Genomic DNA, 14346 nt, shown 5'->3' on the forward strand with positions numbered 1-14346 from the left:
GATCAGTGAAATATTAACATGCAGCCCGGACTTGCCTTTGATTAGGAAAAGAACATTCTTTTGACATGCTCGCGTCAGAAACATTAGCAATTGGGTTGTAAACGCAACTTCCGGCAGTTCAACGACCTCTCACAATAAAAAAAAAAACGTCGTCAGTTTATTTTTGTATAGCAGTCTGTTAAAACTGTGACAGTTGCTCACTTTTCATTTCTTAAAAACAAGACAAATTATCGATGTTGCACTTCCCTGAAAGAAAGTGCCAAGATGTCCATTTTTGTGCATGCAGTTGCAATGTTCATCAATTCACTTTCTTAATCAAAGCGCTCTGAAAGGCACTTTGAACATGTAAATGTGTCATGTTTAAAAATGTGATATGCAGTACATGCGTTTACAAAGGCTATTTTCTTCAACAATAAATGTTTACTGTTACCAAAAGTGGGTCGCGACTTGGCGATAATGGGAAAATGCGGGCCGCGGTCACAACAGCTGAGAATCAATGATTGAAGAATGATGCGGTGGTTCCATTTTGCTTGACTTCTTCTAAAGCCGCAAATGTGACTGGGTGACATTATACCACAGAAAAATGATGTGAGTATTGTGATGGCGGGGACAGCTGGACCAACCGTTTTGTGGTGGCATTTGGAGGAGAAAGGTGAAGGTGACACTAGTGATCCATGTTCGTCAAAAATAGCTTAGGCTATTTTTAGGAGCGCTAGCTGGCCTTAACAATTCAGATGATTACTCTTCAAGTCCATTGACAATTCTGGTTTTGGATCGAGACGCTCGCTTTTGTGAATTCTGTTCTGTGTGCTAATTGACCTAATTTGGTGTCTGTCATTTTCTAAAGTGTTGCCACAGGGAACGCTGTGTGCGTGTGTCGCGCTCAGACTGAATTATCAGGCAGCTGTGCAGCGGCATCGGTGATGGAGGTGCGTTCATATTTGTTAGCATGGCAAATGTTCTTCCAGGAGGGTCGCCGACAAATGGAATAGTGGAATAGGTTGTCTAATTCCAGAATGAGATGAGATAAATATTGCATGTGTGGCTATTTGGATCATTTGTGAAAGGGACAGCATCCACCCCCCCCTTCCTCCGTCCCTCCCCACCACCTCCTTCTTTCGTTCACTCTCTCTCTCTCTCTCGCTCTCAGTGAGTCCCAGCCCCTGAAGGTGTCATAGCTGTGCTCTCTCTCTCTCTCTCTCTCTCTCTCTCTCCCGCTCTCTCACTCACTGCCTTTCAGATCTTTAAAAGCCGGCACTGTGCCTCTCTCTAGCTCCGTTCGTCTCTACTGGCACCGCAGGCGACCGGGCCGGCAAAGCACCAAGGATAGCTGCTGTCCTCGAAGCAGGAGGGAGAGTGAGAAACGGGAGAGGGAGCAGAGGGGGGGGCTATAGCTTCAGCCTGTCAGTTCATTTACCTGTCAGTGTGGAGAATCTGAGAAATGCCTTTGCTTTGTAACTTCACTAGCGTTGTCTTATTGCTGATTGTTCACTGGGGATCATGGACGGGGGCGAACCGTTTGGGCCCCTTCAAGGTCTGTCCAAGCTGCAAGGATCCACTGGGGGCGGGGAGGCCCCCCAGGGAGCACAACGTTGCCGGCAGCACGTCGCTGTTGGCCCTGGGGGAGCCCTGTGGCGTGTACACTCTCAGCTGTGCCAAGGGGCTCCGCTGCATCCCTCCGCCCAGGGAGCACAGCCCCCTGCAGGCTCTCTTGCAGGGCAGGGGCGTTTGTGTCAAGCACAGTAGGACCAGTCCCACCGAGAGGCCCCACCCCACAGGTAAGATATGTGTCCTTTATATGTGACCTACACCTATGCATACATACTGCACATCCAAATGCGGTTGCTGTACATGACATGCCGAAGGCCAATTAGTGTCCATTTCAAGCTGCATGCACCATGAGAACCTCCAACATCCGGTGCTGCGCTGCAGTGCCTCACTCCACTCATTTGTCATTTTGTGATCAAGTTGCCGAAAACGTACGCGTGACGGACATTGAGGCTGAATCCGGTTTCAGCGAGGGGGTGCGACGCTGACCAAATAATGCGATGACCCGCATTTACGTGACTTGCATGGTGTTGGAGCGTTCGGCGTGTGAAAGTGGGACCGACGTCCTGATCAAGGAGTTTTTCATTGCCAAACGTAGTCTCTGCCATCTGAAAAAAGAAACGCGTCGGCGGAAATGGTCTTCCTCACCACTGACGGCCACCCATCCATCCATCGATGGATTGATCGATTGATTTTAGCTGTGCTACTGTTTGAATTGTTCTGTGCGGACAGATAAACCGACTGTTTCTACTGTTTGATGGCAATGAGGCAGATGCTTTCATGTCACAGTCTAATATTGTTTCGGTGTATGGTTTTCTCTCAGGTCCTCATCCTTCGCACAGCGATGACATTGAAAAAGTAAGTTGTCTTATTCTATTGTAATATGTGATAAGTGAAGGAAACCCGAATGATGCCTGATGAGGTCACACTGAAAAATAGCAGATTTGATTGGTTTTATTAAGCATTACTAGCGAGCTTTGTTATTCGGAGTGTTGCAGTGTCATGTATTCACACATGGCATTATGGTGTATGATGTGTGTGCTGCTATGCGGCACAATTAATCGAGCATGATGACAATTGGCAAAATTTCAAGCCCACACAAAATGTTTACAGTTTGACCTTAGGGGCTTTTTGAAGGACTATACATGATCAGGGATTATTGATCAATCGGTCTGTCGTGACAAAAAGTCTCAAGAAGCATCCAAATGTCACCCCCGAAAAAAATCGGAAGCATTGTGTAACAATACGGTTATATAACGTAATAGGATATGCACCACGTAAACATACTTTGTCTGCTTATGGCTCTAACGCGACTCTCGTGTGACATATGTGAACATCTGACCCGACGCGATGAAGCAGCTCTCTCGAGCTTTGCCCCCAGTCTCACTCTGCCTTGCATTTCTCAGGCGCCGTGTCGCAAGCTGCTCAACAGCGTCCTGAGAGGCTTGCAGCTGACCATCATCCAGTCGGACCGCGACATCTACATACCCAATTGTGACACCCGAGGTTTCTACAGAAAAAAGCAGGTAAAGATGCAAGTCGGGATTGTTGGGAATGCTGCAAGTTTGTCATGTGAACACAGCGTATCGGCTATCTTGGTGCCAAACTGGTTGGAAACTGCGGCAAAAAAATGGACTGTCACCATTCTCTCTCTCAGACAATAAGATACAATAATCCTTTAATGATCCCCGGAGGCAAAATTTGAGTGCCTAAAAATGATAATGATAATGAAGTAAATACAATGGAAATACTGTATGTAGGGCCCGCTGCACCTTGAGCGCCGTGACCACACTGATGCGTAGTGTGCCAGGTTCTGCAAAATAAGTTTACATATACATACACATACACATACAAATATATATATATATATATATATATATATATATATATATACATATATACATACATATATATGTATATATATATATATATACATATACATATATGTATATATACATATACGTATATGTATATATACATATATGTATATATATATATAAATACATATATGTACATATACGTATATATACATATATATACATATATACATATATAAATATACATATATACATATATATATATATATACACACACATACATATATATACATATATATATACACATATATGTATATATACATATACGTATATGTATATATACATATATATATATATACATATATGTATATATATATATATATACACATACACATATATACATATATATGTACATATATGTATATATGCATATATGTATATATATATATATATATATATATATATATATATATATATATATATATATATACACATACATACCATATCACACCATATCTTATGGACCTCACCTTTATATAACTATAACTCTATTTCTAAATAATTTAAAAAACGACATATCAGCCGCACCGGGTTATAAGCCGCATTTATATATGTTGAAAAATTTGATCTTAACTGGATTTACAGAACATTTTGAACTGTAAATGTACATGTAACCCTAACCCTAACCCTGTAACAGATTCTTTCCTAAAAGTGCCTTTTAACACGGCAGCAACTATGCTGATTAAAACGGAAGAGAACCAAGAGAAAATAACCAGTACTTATCTTCATTTCACTTCCTGCTGCCGCCTCCAATGTCTCACCATAGACGCTAAGCTTGCGTGCAGCAGCGGCCTTCAACTTAAAACTTGCATCATATGAACGTCTTTGTGTGGATTCCATGGTGATAGGGCGAGGATTTGAAAATAATTAACTGTTTGTTATTTGTCATAACACCAAAAAGTTCAATCTTGGTCTCATTAGACCAGAGAATCTTATTTTTCATAGTCCATGTGTTTTTCGGCAAACTCTATGAGGACGAGGCTTCCGTTGGGCCACTCTGCCATAAAGCCCCGACCGGTGGAGGGCTGCAGTGATAGTTGATTTTATGTAACTTTCTACCATCTCCCTACTGCATCTCTGGAGCTCAGCCACAGTGATCTTTGAGTTCTTCTTTATCTCTCTCACCAAGGCCCTTCTCCCACGATTGCTCAGTTTGGCTGGACGGCCAGGTCGAGGAAGAGTTGTGGTCTTCCCATTTGAGGATTATGGAGGCCACCGTGCTCTTAGGAACCTTGAGTGCCGCAGAAATTCTTTTGTAACCTTGGCCAGATCTGTGCCTTGCCACAATTCTGTCACTGATCATCTTGGACAGTTCCTTCAACCTCATGATTCTCATTGTCTCTGACATGCACTGTGAGCTGTAGGGGTCTTATTTAGACTTTTCCTTATCAAGTCCAATCAGTTTAATTAAACACAGCTGGACTCCGATAAAGGAGCAGAACCATCTCAAAGAAGATAAAAAAAAATGGACAGGAAGTGAGCTAAATATGAAGGTTTTTTGCAAAGGGTGTGAATACTTTCTTTTCTTTTCTTTTTTAACTCATTCACTGCCATACATTTTCGGAACGTCTTTTACCCTACTACTACTACTACTAATAATAATAATAATATTAATAATAATAATAATAATAATGCAGATTACTATTTGGTCAGGCTTGACAAATAGATGGATGGCGGAAGGGTACCCAGGCTGCAGACGGATGGCGATTGACGGTTCTGCCAATTTTAATAAAATGGTGTTGTTTGATGATGAAACAAAAACAAATAAACAGCAGTGAAGCAATACCACATGAGAGGGAGTGATGTTTTACTCACCAATGTTTTCAAAAGTGAGAGCAACTTCATGGCTAATGATTCATGGGAACGGAGGGATACTAGTACCCTACCAACGTCCGTCTATTCGGCCGAAACAAATTGTAATCGCCAATAGGCCGGTCCGCCTATCATTTATAAACGGGCTTCCGTTTGCGTTTCCGTCTACAAACTTTGACCAACTCCCACTCGCCTACCGAGCGATATTTGAAACGAAAGACTCACCATGGCATAGAATCCTCGCCGCAGCACGGAAGCCTCACCGCAGCCGGACTAAATCCGTCTCCTTTTCGTGAATCCTCACTGCGAAAATAGAGGAAGATATCAATGGAAAAAATGGGCTTCCAACTATGCTTAATACGCACAATTTTTAAGGTTCCCATCTATTATAAATGGGCATCCATCATGGGCAGATAGACGGACCGGTCCGTCACATAGGTGGAATGCCCAGCTCGGCTAGTTTGCACTACTACACTTCTGAGGCCGCTCTATATGATTGAGCGGACAGATTTACTGACGGCGACACACTGCGTCGGCACTCAAATGGACGTCATTTCCGCGTGTTACTTTCAACTGTCAATAAAACACTCGATATTCATGTCACTCACAACGTGAATGAAGCAGCTGGTTTCCTCCTCGCTCCAAAAGTGTGCTTTTGTGCTGCGTCTCTGAGCTTGTTTACCTCTGCTTGTGTATTTGCGATGGGTTTCGTGCCAAACAACGCACTTCCGCATACAAGCACTTCCTGTACTACAACAACCAGCATTTCTTGCAGTTGAGCAATGAGCATGCGCAGAGTGACTCGATCGTGTTTGTTTGCGTGCTTTTTCGCCCTCTTCTCTTCTTTCTCCGTCCACTTCTCAGCAGTAACGCTAAGTACAGCATCTTATGCTTTTTTTATTTTAATGTACTTTCGTTTTTTTACACAAGGTATTTTGACGTGAATTTCGACTTTAAAGATGAAATCCAACAGACGCGGAAATCCGTGTTACATCGCCAGTGTAGGAACACAACTCGTTCGTAAAATGAGGACTCCCTGTATTCATATTACAGTTGCAAATAAAAAGCACTTTACCCTTTTTTGCCAGTCCGTCATCCATCCACGACCTGGCTACCCTTCATCATCGTCCCTCATTCCTTATTCATAAAAATAATCATCCTCCAACCCCGTCTATCCTGGTCCTTTTAAAGCACTTTCGTCCTTACATTCCACTTCCGGGTCCTTGAAGTGTATGTAGGCGCTGGCAGAGATTTTTCTGCTCTAAAGATGTCCCCCAAATGGACATACTTTGCCTGCAAAGGGAAAAGGTATGTGCTAAATGTTAACAGTTAGTTAACAAAACAAAATTGCCATCCACCTTTTTCCTCCACCCATTCCATACCTTCTCCCGGATTACACACACAAGACAGGTTGTGCGAGTTTCTGTCAGTCAGTGAAATGGGATTCTGTGGCATAATCCATTGTATTACTTGTGTTGAACCACTAGAGGGCAGACTATGCTTGTGCAATGTTACTGCAGGGACCGCACATGAAAAGTGCTGTGCAGAGAGTTAATTAAGGGGGCGCCATGATACCGCAGAAGAGATCAGTGGTATTGCTTTTTAAAAGAACCCAACACGCAAGTTGGCACTCGACCCGGTGAGGGACGAATAGAGGGAAGGACAAAAACCCACTTACGTCCTTGCTTAGTCCATCCCTTTAAAAGGACTTCTCGTCCTCTGTTCGTCTGTCCTGGGACGGAAAATCCATCTCTGCAAATACCCATTATTTTCCTAATAAATTCAACGGACTTTTTCCATAAAGTGATTATGAATCGGTTACCGCTTTGGTCAGTAACATTCACCAGAAAATTGGCTAAAATGTCGAGCATTTTTTTCCTAAGAAAAAGCAGCACAAAATCCTTGAAATTGTCACCAATGCATCAGGACTGAGACCGACACACGCAAGCAGCCATATTTACTTTGGTAAATACACTGCGTCATGTGACATCATGATCTGTGCGCATGCGTGTCACTTCACGGATGCACTCTGTTCACATTACAAAAAGAAGTGCAACTTGGAACGACTACAACTTAGAACGACTACATAATAAAATCGGATTAAACAAACAATCCCAACTGGGCATCGTACCCTGCAATCTGAATGTAGCCTAATGATGATGCGCGCAATCACTATTGTATTTTAATGACATGATTTTTCTCTCCCACCTCTCCACCGCGCCCCATTCCATCCAGTGTCGCTCTTCCAAAGGCATGCAGCGTGGTCACTGCTGGTGTGTGGATGAGCAGGGCAGTCCGGTGCCGTCCCGTGCCAGTGAGGACGGTGTTCTACCGTGCGATGCGGAGTGAGACCTGAGCCTGTGCTATTGTTCTGCGCCTGGAGGAAGACGAGGAGGAGAGGTGCTCAGGGAGACGGGAGCTTTAGCATGGGCTAGAATAGATCGACACTGCCCGGACAGGAGGTAGCAGGGGGGACAAAAAAACACTTCCAGAGGAAAATACGCATCAGTCGTGAGGGAAAGACATATAGGTAGACTCGCAGCTCAGGCCTGAACGTCCAACTGCGTCATCTGTAGTAGACAACACTGCATGCTCACGTTCACGGCGATTTCAGCTGTAACATCGCAAAAGATCTCTCTCTTCCCTGCCTCTTGTCCCGGCTTTCGGGTTAGATATTTCTTTTCCTTTCTATTAGGGATGCACCGAAATAAAAATTCTTGGCCAAAACCAAAAACAAAAATGAGGCACCCAAGGTCGAAAAACTGAATGCCAAAACATAGAAGAAATTACAATACCTTTAAAAACCTAAAAAGAAATTCCTCGGCTGGATCATTTTTTAGCACGTTGCCAAATTTGTCTAAGTATGAGCTACCTGGTTCCTTCCAAGCGATACGCATGCTCCCACCCCGCCCCCCCCTTTTTTCTTCTACAGTAAGTCTAACCTTACCTCAAAACTCCAAGTCAGTGCCCCACTGGCCAGGAACCGGCCACGTCAGACGCCGCGGTTTCGCACTGGTCAGCCCACCCACGGGGCTTGCGTTAAAGGTTTTTGCTTGCATCACCACAACATCCTGTTTCAGCCGCACTGTTTCTCCGAAAATGCACTTCTGAGCCATTTTCGGGCCAGAAATTTCCGGTGACTGAATTTTCGGTGCATCCCTACTTTCTACTTTAGAAAAGCTGACACTGCCTGTGTTTGTTCTGATCTCAGTGGGCTTAAATACTGTTACGCAGGTGAAGTGACACAAACGTTTGAAAAATGTGTCTCCCTCACCATCCTCTCTCCCTCTCTCCAAAGATACACTGATATCAACAATTCCATTCTCTTAAGAGTAATTTATTTTTTGGTCTGTTCATTGCATAAAGCTTACAAACCTCCCTTACCTTCTATATTTGTGTATGTTGTGTCTGAAAAAAAAAATAGTCACATGAAAATGATCAGGATTCTTTATTTGTCAAGTGGGTGTGGTGAATGCTTGTTGGTTGTTTGTACATAGAGTATGTTGGACTTTTGTGCTTGCCTGTGTTCTGTTGTGTTCTGAAGCGGCAGACAAAAAGCGTACGGCTGTTTTCCTTTTCAAAAAGTTGTAAGGCATATTTTTATACACCTCAATATATTTTATATATGAATTATTGCTTTATTTAACAAACTACAGTATTTTACCATGTATTTTTATATTGTCAGCTATTTCTTATTTAAAGACTGAGATTATTTTGTTTCATGTTGGTGTAAGTCTAGTGCTTTAAGGGCACCTAAATTTATGGGAAAAATATCTATCATCAGAACTCACTTCAACTACTGTACATCTTCTTCTTTTCTTTTTATTTATGCCTTGTTGATTTTAGAACTGCGAATGTCCATGAAGCTATTATGTTCTCCTCTTACTAATACTGTTCTTCTGACATGAATAGAAAAGAAAAAAAAAGTCTTGCCAAAGTCATAAAAATGGGTGTGTTAAGTGTGATTAGAATTTATCCATTACTGACCAATCTTGTTGTGCCGATGTGTTACCGTGATGGATGGATGTCCGCACACAATGGACATTAAACATAATGATAATAAATATGGAAGCAAATAAAACATATATTAATACGAGTCCAAGCAGTGAGTGAGTTCTTGCTTCCTGATCAGGGTTTTTCCTGCGCCAGGATGTGCATGTATTCTGGAAATTCAACTGACTCACTTTCTTTTATAAAGAACATACTTTAAGTTCAAAGTTCCAATAAGAGTGACTATTATCGCGCTAAAGCATTTATTTATTAAAACTAGAGCCATCATTTTTAAAGTGTTACTGCAAAGAGCCACATAACATACAGTATGGGCGCCCAACCCATCCCCTCGCTCGCTAGCTCTCTTGCATATTTTGACAAACTATCCTTCTTTGTATGGCTTTTTAGCTCATGCAGTGTTCAACCTTCCAAACAAGTTGAAACAAATGCTTCATAAATTTTGGGAACAACTCTGTCTACTTTTCCGCCTGACCTTTCAAAGAGAGCAAATCGTGCTTGCAAAGTGCTTTGGAAAATTCACGGTTTTGGTTTGCATGGAGGGAACTGAAGTACCGCTGAAAATGTGAAGCCTTGCTCAAAGGATGCCAAACAAATGAGGCAGAATGTTTTTGTTGTTTGTTTCTTTAATGGGGTTGCCACAAAAAAAAAAATTCAACAAGAACTGTTGTTACATTCAACAAAAACTTTGTGAAGGCATCCTGTGTTGAACTTCATATTTTTACTATGCCCTCTTTTTTTTCCCCTCCCATTTTGAGAGTGAACTTGGTAGGCAACACTACTCAACGTTTTTTCCCCTCGACCTCATTTGTGTCAAAGTGCATCCGTGAGATGTACGGACCTGGTACCTCGCTTGCCGAATGTAATCTGTTCAATCGCCGCGTACAGACAAGTCCTTTATCATACGCGCAACAGAGTGCCCATATTTGGAAATGCCGACATAGCAGCCGCCCAGGAAGTAAAAAGTGAGGCTTTTCCCACAGGTTTACAAAATGTATCTTTCATTTTTACTAAAGAAAGCCCAGTCTTTGCTCATTTTAAAAAGGAATGTCAAGAGGAGACAAGAAGTATCTTTCAGTCTTAATACAGTAAATGCACTTTATTTATCAAGGCTTCCTCCATCGTCCTCATACAGTTACTTGTAAATAAGTCCGCCAAAACAACAGTAAATCGCTTGCCAGCCCCTCTCTTATTGGAAACGCTTCCTGACATCACGACGGTGCCGAGGGTATTTTCTGTCGTGGCGGACGTCCGAGTACACGCAGCGCTGCCCAGCAAAGCTCCCTTCTGTGGTGCTGCCCCTTACCACATACACAATAATGGGGTTGACAACGGCGCGCAGCAAGTTCACAGTAAAAAGGGCTTTAAGAGTCGCATGAACCGGGCAAAGAGCTGCATGCGGCTCGTGAGATGTGGGTTGGCCAGGCCAGATATAGCGCCTCCATAGTGGCGAACGCTGCAACTGCAGTTAAAACACGTTGCTGCCGCAGAGCAACATCAATTGCGCTGTGTTGAGCAATATCAATCACTCTGGCTGGAGGCGGGCATAAAATTAGCTGAAGGTGGCCGCCTCGCAATTTTAAACGCAGGAAAAACCCTGCTGATTCACAGCCACTTTATGCAGCAGTGAGACAAGCAGAAATGAATGACACATCCTGGAAGGAGTGCGCATTCACACGTCATGTTCCACACATGAAGGATTATTTCTCCTGCTTCTCCACAGGACCTTGATACATGCCTGTTTCCAAGGTAACACCATAAGAGGAATTACCCCATCTGTCAAAGCATAATGAAAGGAAGGCCCTGCAGAAAATGATAAGAATTATTCCACCAGTGAATCTTTTTGTAGGCTGTTTGTCTCTGGTGCCCCTTGCTCATTCTTGCTCATTAATCGTGAATGGTACCTGTTCAATTTTAATTTTGTTGCAAGGACCACATTTACCTCAGTTATTATTTTGAAGGAACGTGTTGGACGGTGTTGGTCTTATGACCTGTCAACTGTTTCATATGATTTTAAAATAAAAGCATTGCAATGTTAAATGTTTATTTAAGCCACATTTTCAAAGCAAACTACTGAATAGTCAACCCAAAGAATATCAGTCACCTAGTGGCTTTTCTTTTAACTACAAATATTCACTTTTCTCAATATTCAAGAATTGAGGGGTTCTCACGTTTTACCCAAAGTACCACCTCAAAAAATACTTACGGTAGCTCTACAAGGACCACAGTGACGTGTGGCGAGGTTCACGGCCAATGTTACAAATTCATGAGGCAAACAGCCAAAAAGCTATCTTGAGAGTTTTGTCTTTATTTACCACGTTTGTGCGCAATGTGTCTGTGCCGAAGAAAAAGAACGGCACCAACATGAACAGGTGTGCTCTCGTAAGGCGCCTCCGGTGTGGAGGCCGTTGCCACATTAAAAGAAGGCTGCTTACCACAAATGTGGAGGCTCAATACTTTCTTAGACTATGTGAACATAACTGTTCTGTCCAAACAAATTAAAATAGATGCTACATACACGTCTGTCTCATCTGTTGTTTATGTGAGCTCGTAGTAATGTGCTCAGCAGTCAACATATTTGTACAAACTTGCATTACTACTTTTATTAACATAGAAAACACTTATCACCATCACTTCGTCCTTTTCTCCATCCTCTTGTTTTTTTTTTCTTCGTTCCGCGTGCGTGATCGACAAGTTTGCTTCATTTTGATGAAAAGACGTCACGTTAGCACAACAGCTAGGAGTACTAGCGCCCAACATGTCATTGGAATGACTCTTAGAATTGTGGCGTTCAAATATAGACCAATTTAAGCCGGAGGTGGTGATCATCAGCGGCCAGCGCCGCACCACACACAGCCAGTCGGGAAAAGCAATAGAAAGAAAGCGGCCGTCCATCGTTGTTAATAACTGCGCAGCAATTTGATTTTATATTTCCCCGACTCCAGCCTTACCGGCCAGTCCGCGCCCGATACTTGGGCTCATTGTTTGGGGACGTGACTTTTTCCCCCCAGCAAGCAATGTCAATGGAAAGAGGTGGAATAAAGTAACAAAACCGTTTAAATGTTGTCAATATGTTAAAAATTAAGGAAGTTGTGACATTTTAAAGGCTTCAAAAAGCGGGTAAAAATGTCAGTAACTTTCTCCATTGCTACAATGGAATGGCATGTAATTGAGTGTCTGTGCAAAGCGGCGTGCGGCTGTTTAGGGATAAGTAAGAGCAAAGAAGGATTTCGAGTAGAGATATGCATAGGGAACGAATACGTGTGCCATAAAAGCCAACTCTGCAGCGCTACCCCCGTCTTCCAGTTTGTTTGGCTACCGGAGATTCCCGTACCATTACTGGCAACGGACGGCTAGCTTATGACGGTGGACGGCTCCCCTGTGTCATCCCCCACATTCAAGGTTGAGCGACACAAATGTTAGTATCAAGTTCTTTGGCAAACACATTAATTTGATGTAACTTCGTCTGCATGTCCCCTAAAACCACAAATAAATGGCCATTATTGGTCGATTCGATACTGTGTAAATATTAGCTATAGCTATCAATACTTTTTGGACGGTCACAGTTGGGTTTTCTCACCGTGTGTGCGATAATCAGAAATACGGCATGAAAATCATCAAATCGAAAATGAAGCACAGAGGACATAGCACTCTACATTATATCTAAAATATAGACTCGGAAAACACATTTTCAACAAGCCAGAGCTAATTTTCGGAGAGAAGTGCAAAACAGACCTGCGCGATGTCATCACACGAAAATCGCCCTACGAAAATGGCGGAAACGAGTATCAGTTTAAGTGGACACTATTGAATTCAAAAAGGAAATTAAAACGCAGACTGAAACTGGAGAACTAAAATGGAAAATAATTTAATGGATTTTTATTTCTTCCTCGCAAGCAGCTGTTCTAGTTGTATGAGGCACTCAGTTGGCTTCATCCGAAATCCAAGGGCCTCTTCAGAAAGTCGAATCTAACCGATATGCCACTTTCCGTCATCTCTGTTGCATTACGTCATCAGGTTAAGGAGCGATGAAAAGGTGCTTCCTCTCCTAAACAGAAAAGGGCAGCCGTTTCATATGAATTCGACTCCATACTTTTCCTAACAGACGTCACCTAGGCACCTACGTCAGCAGTACTCGTCGTCGCGCGATGACGTCGTTAGAAAAAGTGGAATTGAATTCATTTGAAACAGTGCTGTCATTTCTGTTGGAAAGTAAACATATTTTCTTCTCTCTTGACCTGGTGACGTAAACCAACAAAGGTGAATGAAATGTGGCATAAAGGTTAAAGACACACCTGATTGGTATCATCGTTGTTTCCCTTTGAAATTGCTGCAGCATTCTGCCTCTGCTGTCATATTGCATTGGAATGTGTTTACAGCGCCATGAAAAACTATTTGCCCTCTTCTAGAATTTTTCCACTTCAAGATCATCAGACAAATGTAAAGAGACAAAGACAGCCTAATTTAAAAAGTGCAGATTTTAAATGGTGACTTGATTTATCAAGGGGGGGAGGGGATATTCTGCTACCTGACGTTGTGTAAAAAGGTACCCTCCCCCATTGTTAATTCAATTTACTGTGGCTAATCATATTTTTCAGCCCGATTACCTTCATACCCGTTCAATCGCAAAATCACCTATAGAGAACCTGTCTAACAAAATGAAGTCGGCCAAAGGATCTGAAAAAGCTGCAACAAAATACCATGATCCAAAGACATTCAAGGGCAGATAAGAAAAAAAGTAAGCCGCGATTGTGTCAACTTCTTAATTCTTCACAAAAAATCTTTGAAGCCTGACATTTGTCAAAAGGTCAAAATGTTCTGTGGGGCCAAATTCTTTCGTAAACCACTGTATATGTGCCATGATCAGTAAACCACCCCCCTAGTGAGAATAAATGGTATAGAAAACAGACGGATTAAAATAGGTGTGTCCCACTATTATGATTGCGTTGTTAAGAAATGGTAATGCCAATCAGGACCTTGTTTTTAGATTCATGGTTTCAATTACTTTTACATAACCTTTAAAAAAAATGTCAGGCCACTATTTCAGATAATAACACAATACTGATGAAGCCTATCAGCACCTCTACAACATCTTGTTGGA

General features: G+C 42.3%; 2 protein-coding genes across 7 annotated transcripts in view; one reads left to right on the forward strand and one right to left on the reverse strand.

Moving 5' to 3' along the window:
* Positions 1-13028, reverse strand: part of LOC147153589 (uncharacterized) — a 69436-nt gene extending 56408 nt beyond the window's left edge. For all 6 annotated transcript variants that reach the window (XR_015087067.1, XM_086032622.1, XM_086032602.1 and 3 more), the window contains exons 1-3: positions 12981-13028; positions 7446-7614; positions 5463-5540 (exon numbers count right to left, since the gene is read on the reverse strand). Coding sequence is in view for 5 of the 6 variants with exons in the window: in XM_086032622.1 (XP_085888748.1) it covers positions 5463-5540; positions 7446-7492 (125 nt within the window). In the remaining variant the exon portion in view is untranslated. The remainder of the gene's footprint in view (positions 1-5462; positions 5541-7445; positions 7615-12980) is intronic.
* LOC147153590 (insulin-like growth factor-binding protein 6) lies at positions 1234-9333 on the forward strand. The gene is made up of 4 exons (XM_086032572.1): positions 1234-1778; positions 2372-2406; positions 2955-3074; positions 7473-9333. Exons 1-4 carry the CDS (start codon positions 1442-1444, stop codon positions 7584-7586), a joined length of 606 nt encoding a protein of 201 aa, XP_085888698.1. The 5' UTR covers positions 1234-1441; the 3' UTR covers positions 7587-9333.
* Positions 13029-14346: the final 1318 nt, after the last annotated feature.

This window comes from Filicampus tigris, chromosome 1, assembly GCF_054856515.1.
Source record: "Filicampus tigris isolate MCC_2025a chromosome 1, RoL_Ftig_1.0, whole genome shotgun sequence".
NCBI classification, from domain to species: Eukaryota; Metazoa; Chordata; class Actinopteri; order Syngnathiformes; family Syngnathidae; genus Filicampus; species Filicampus tigris.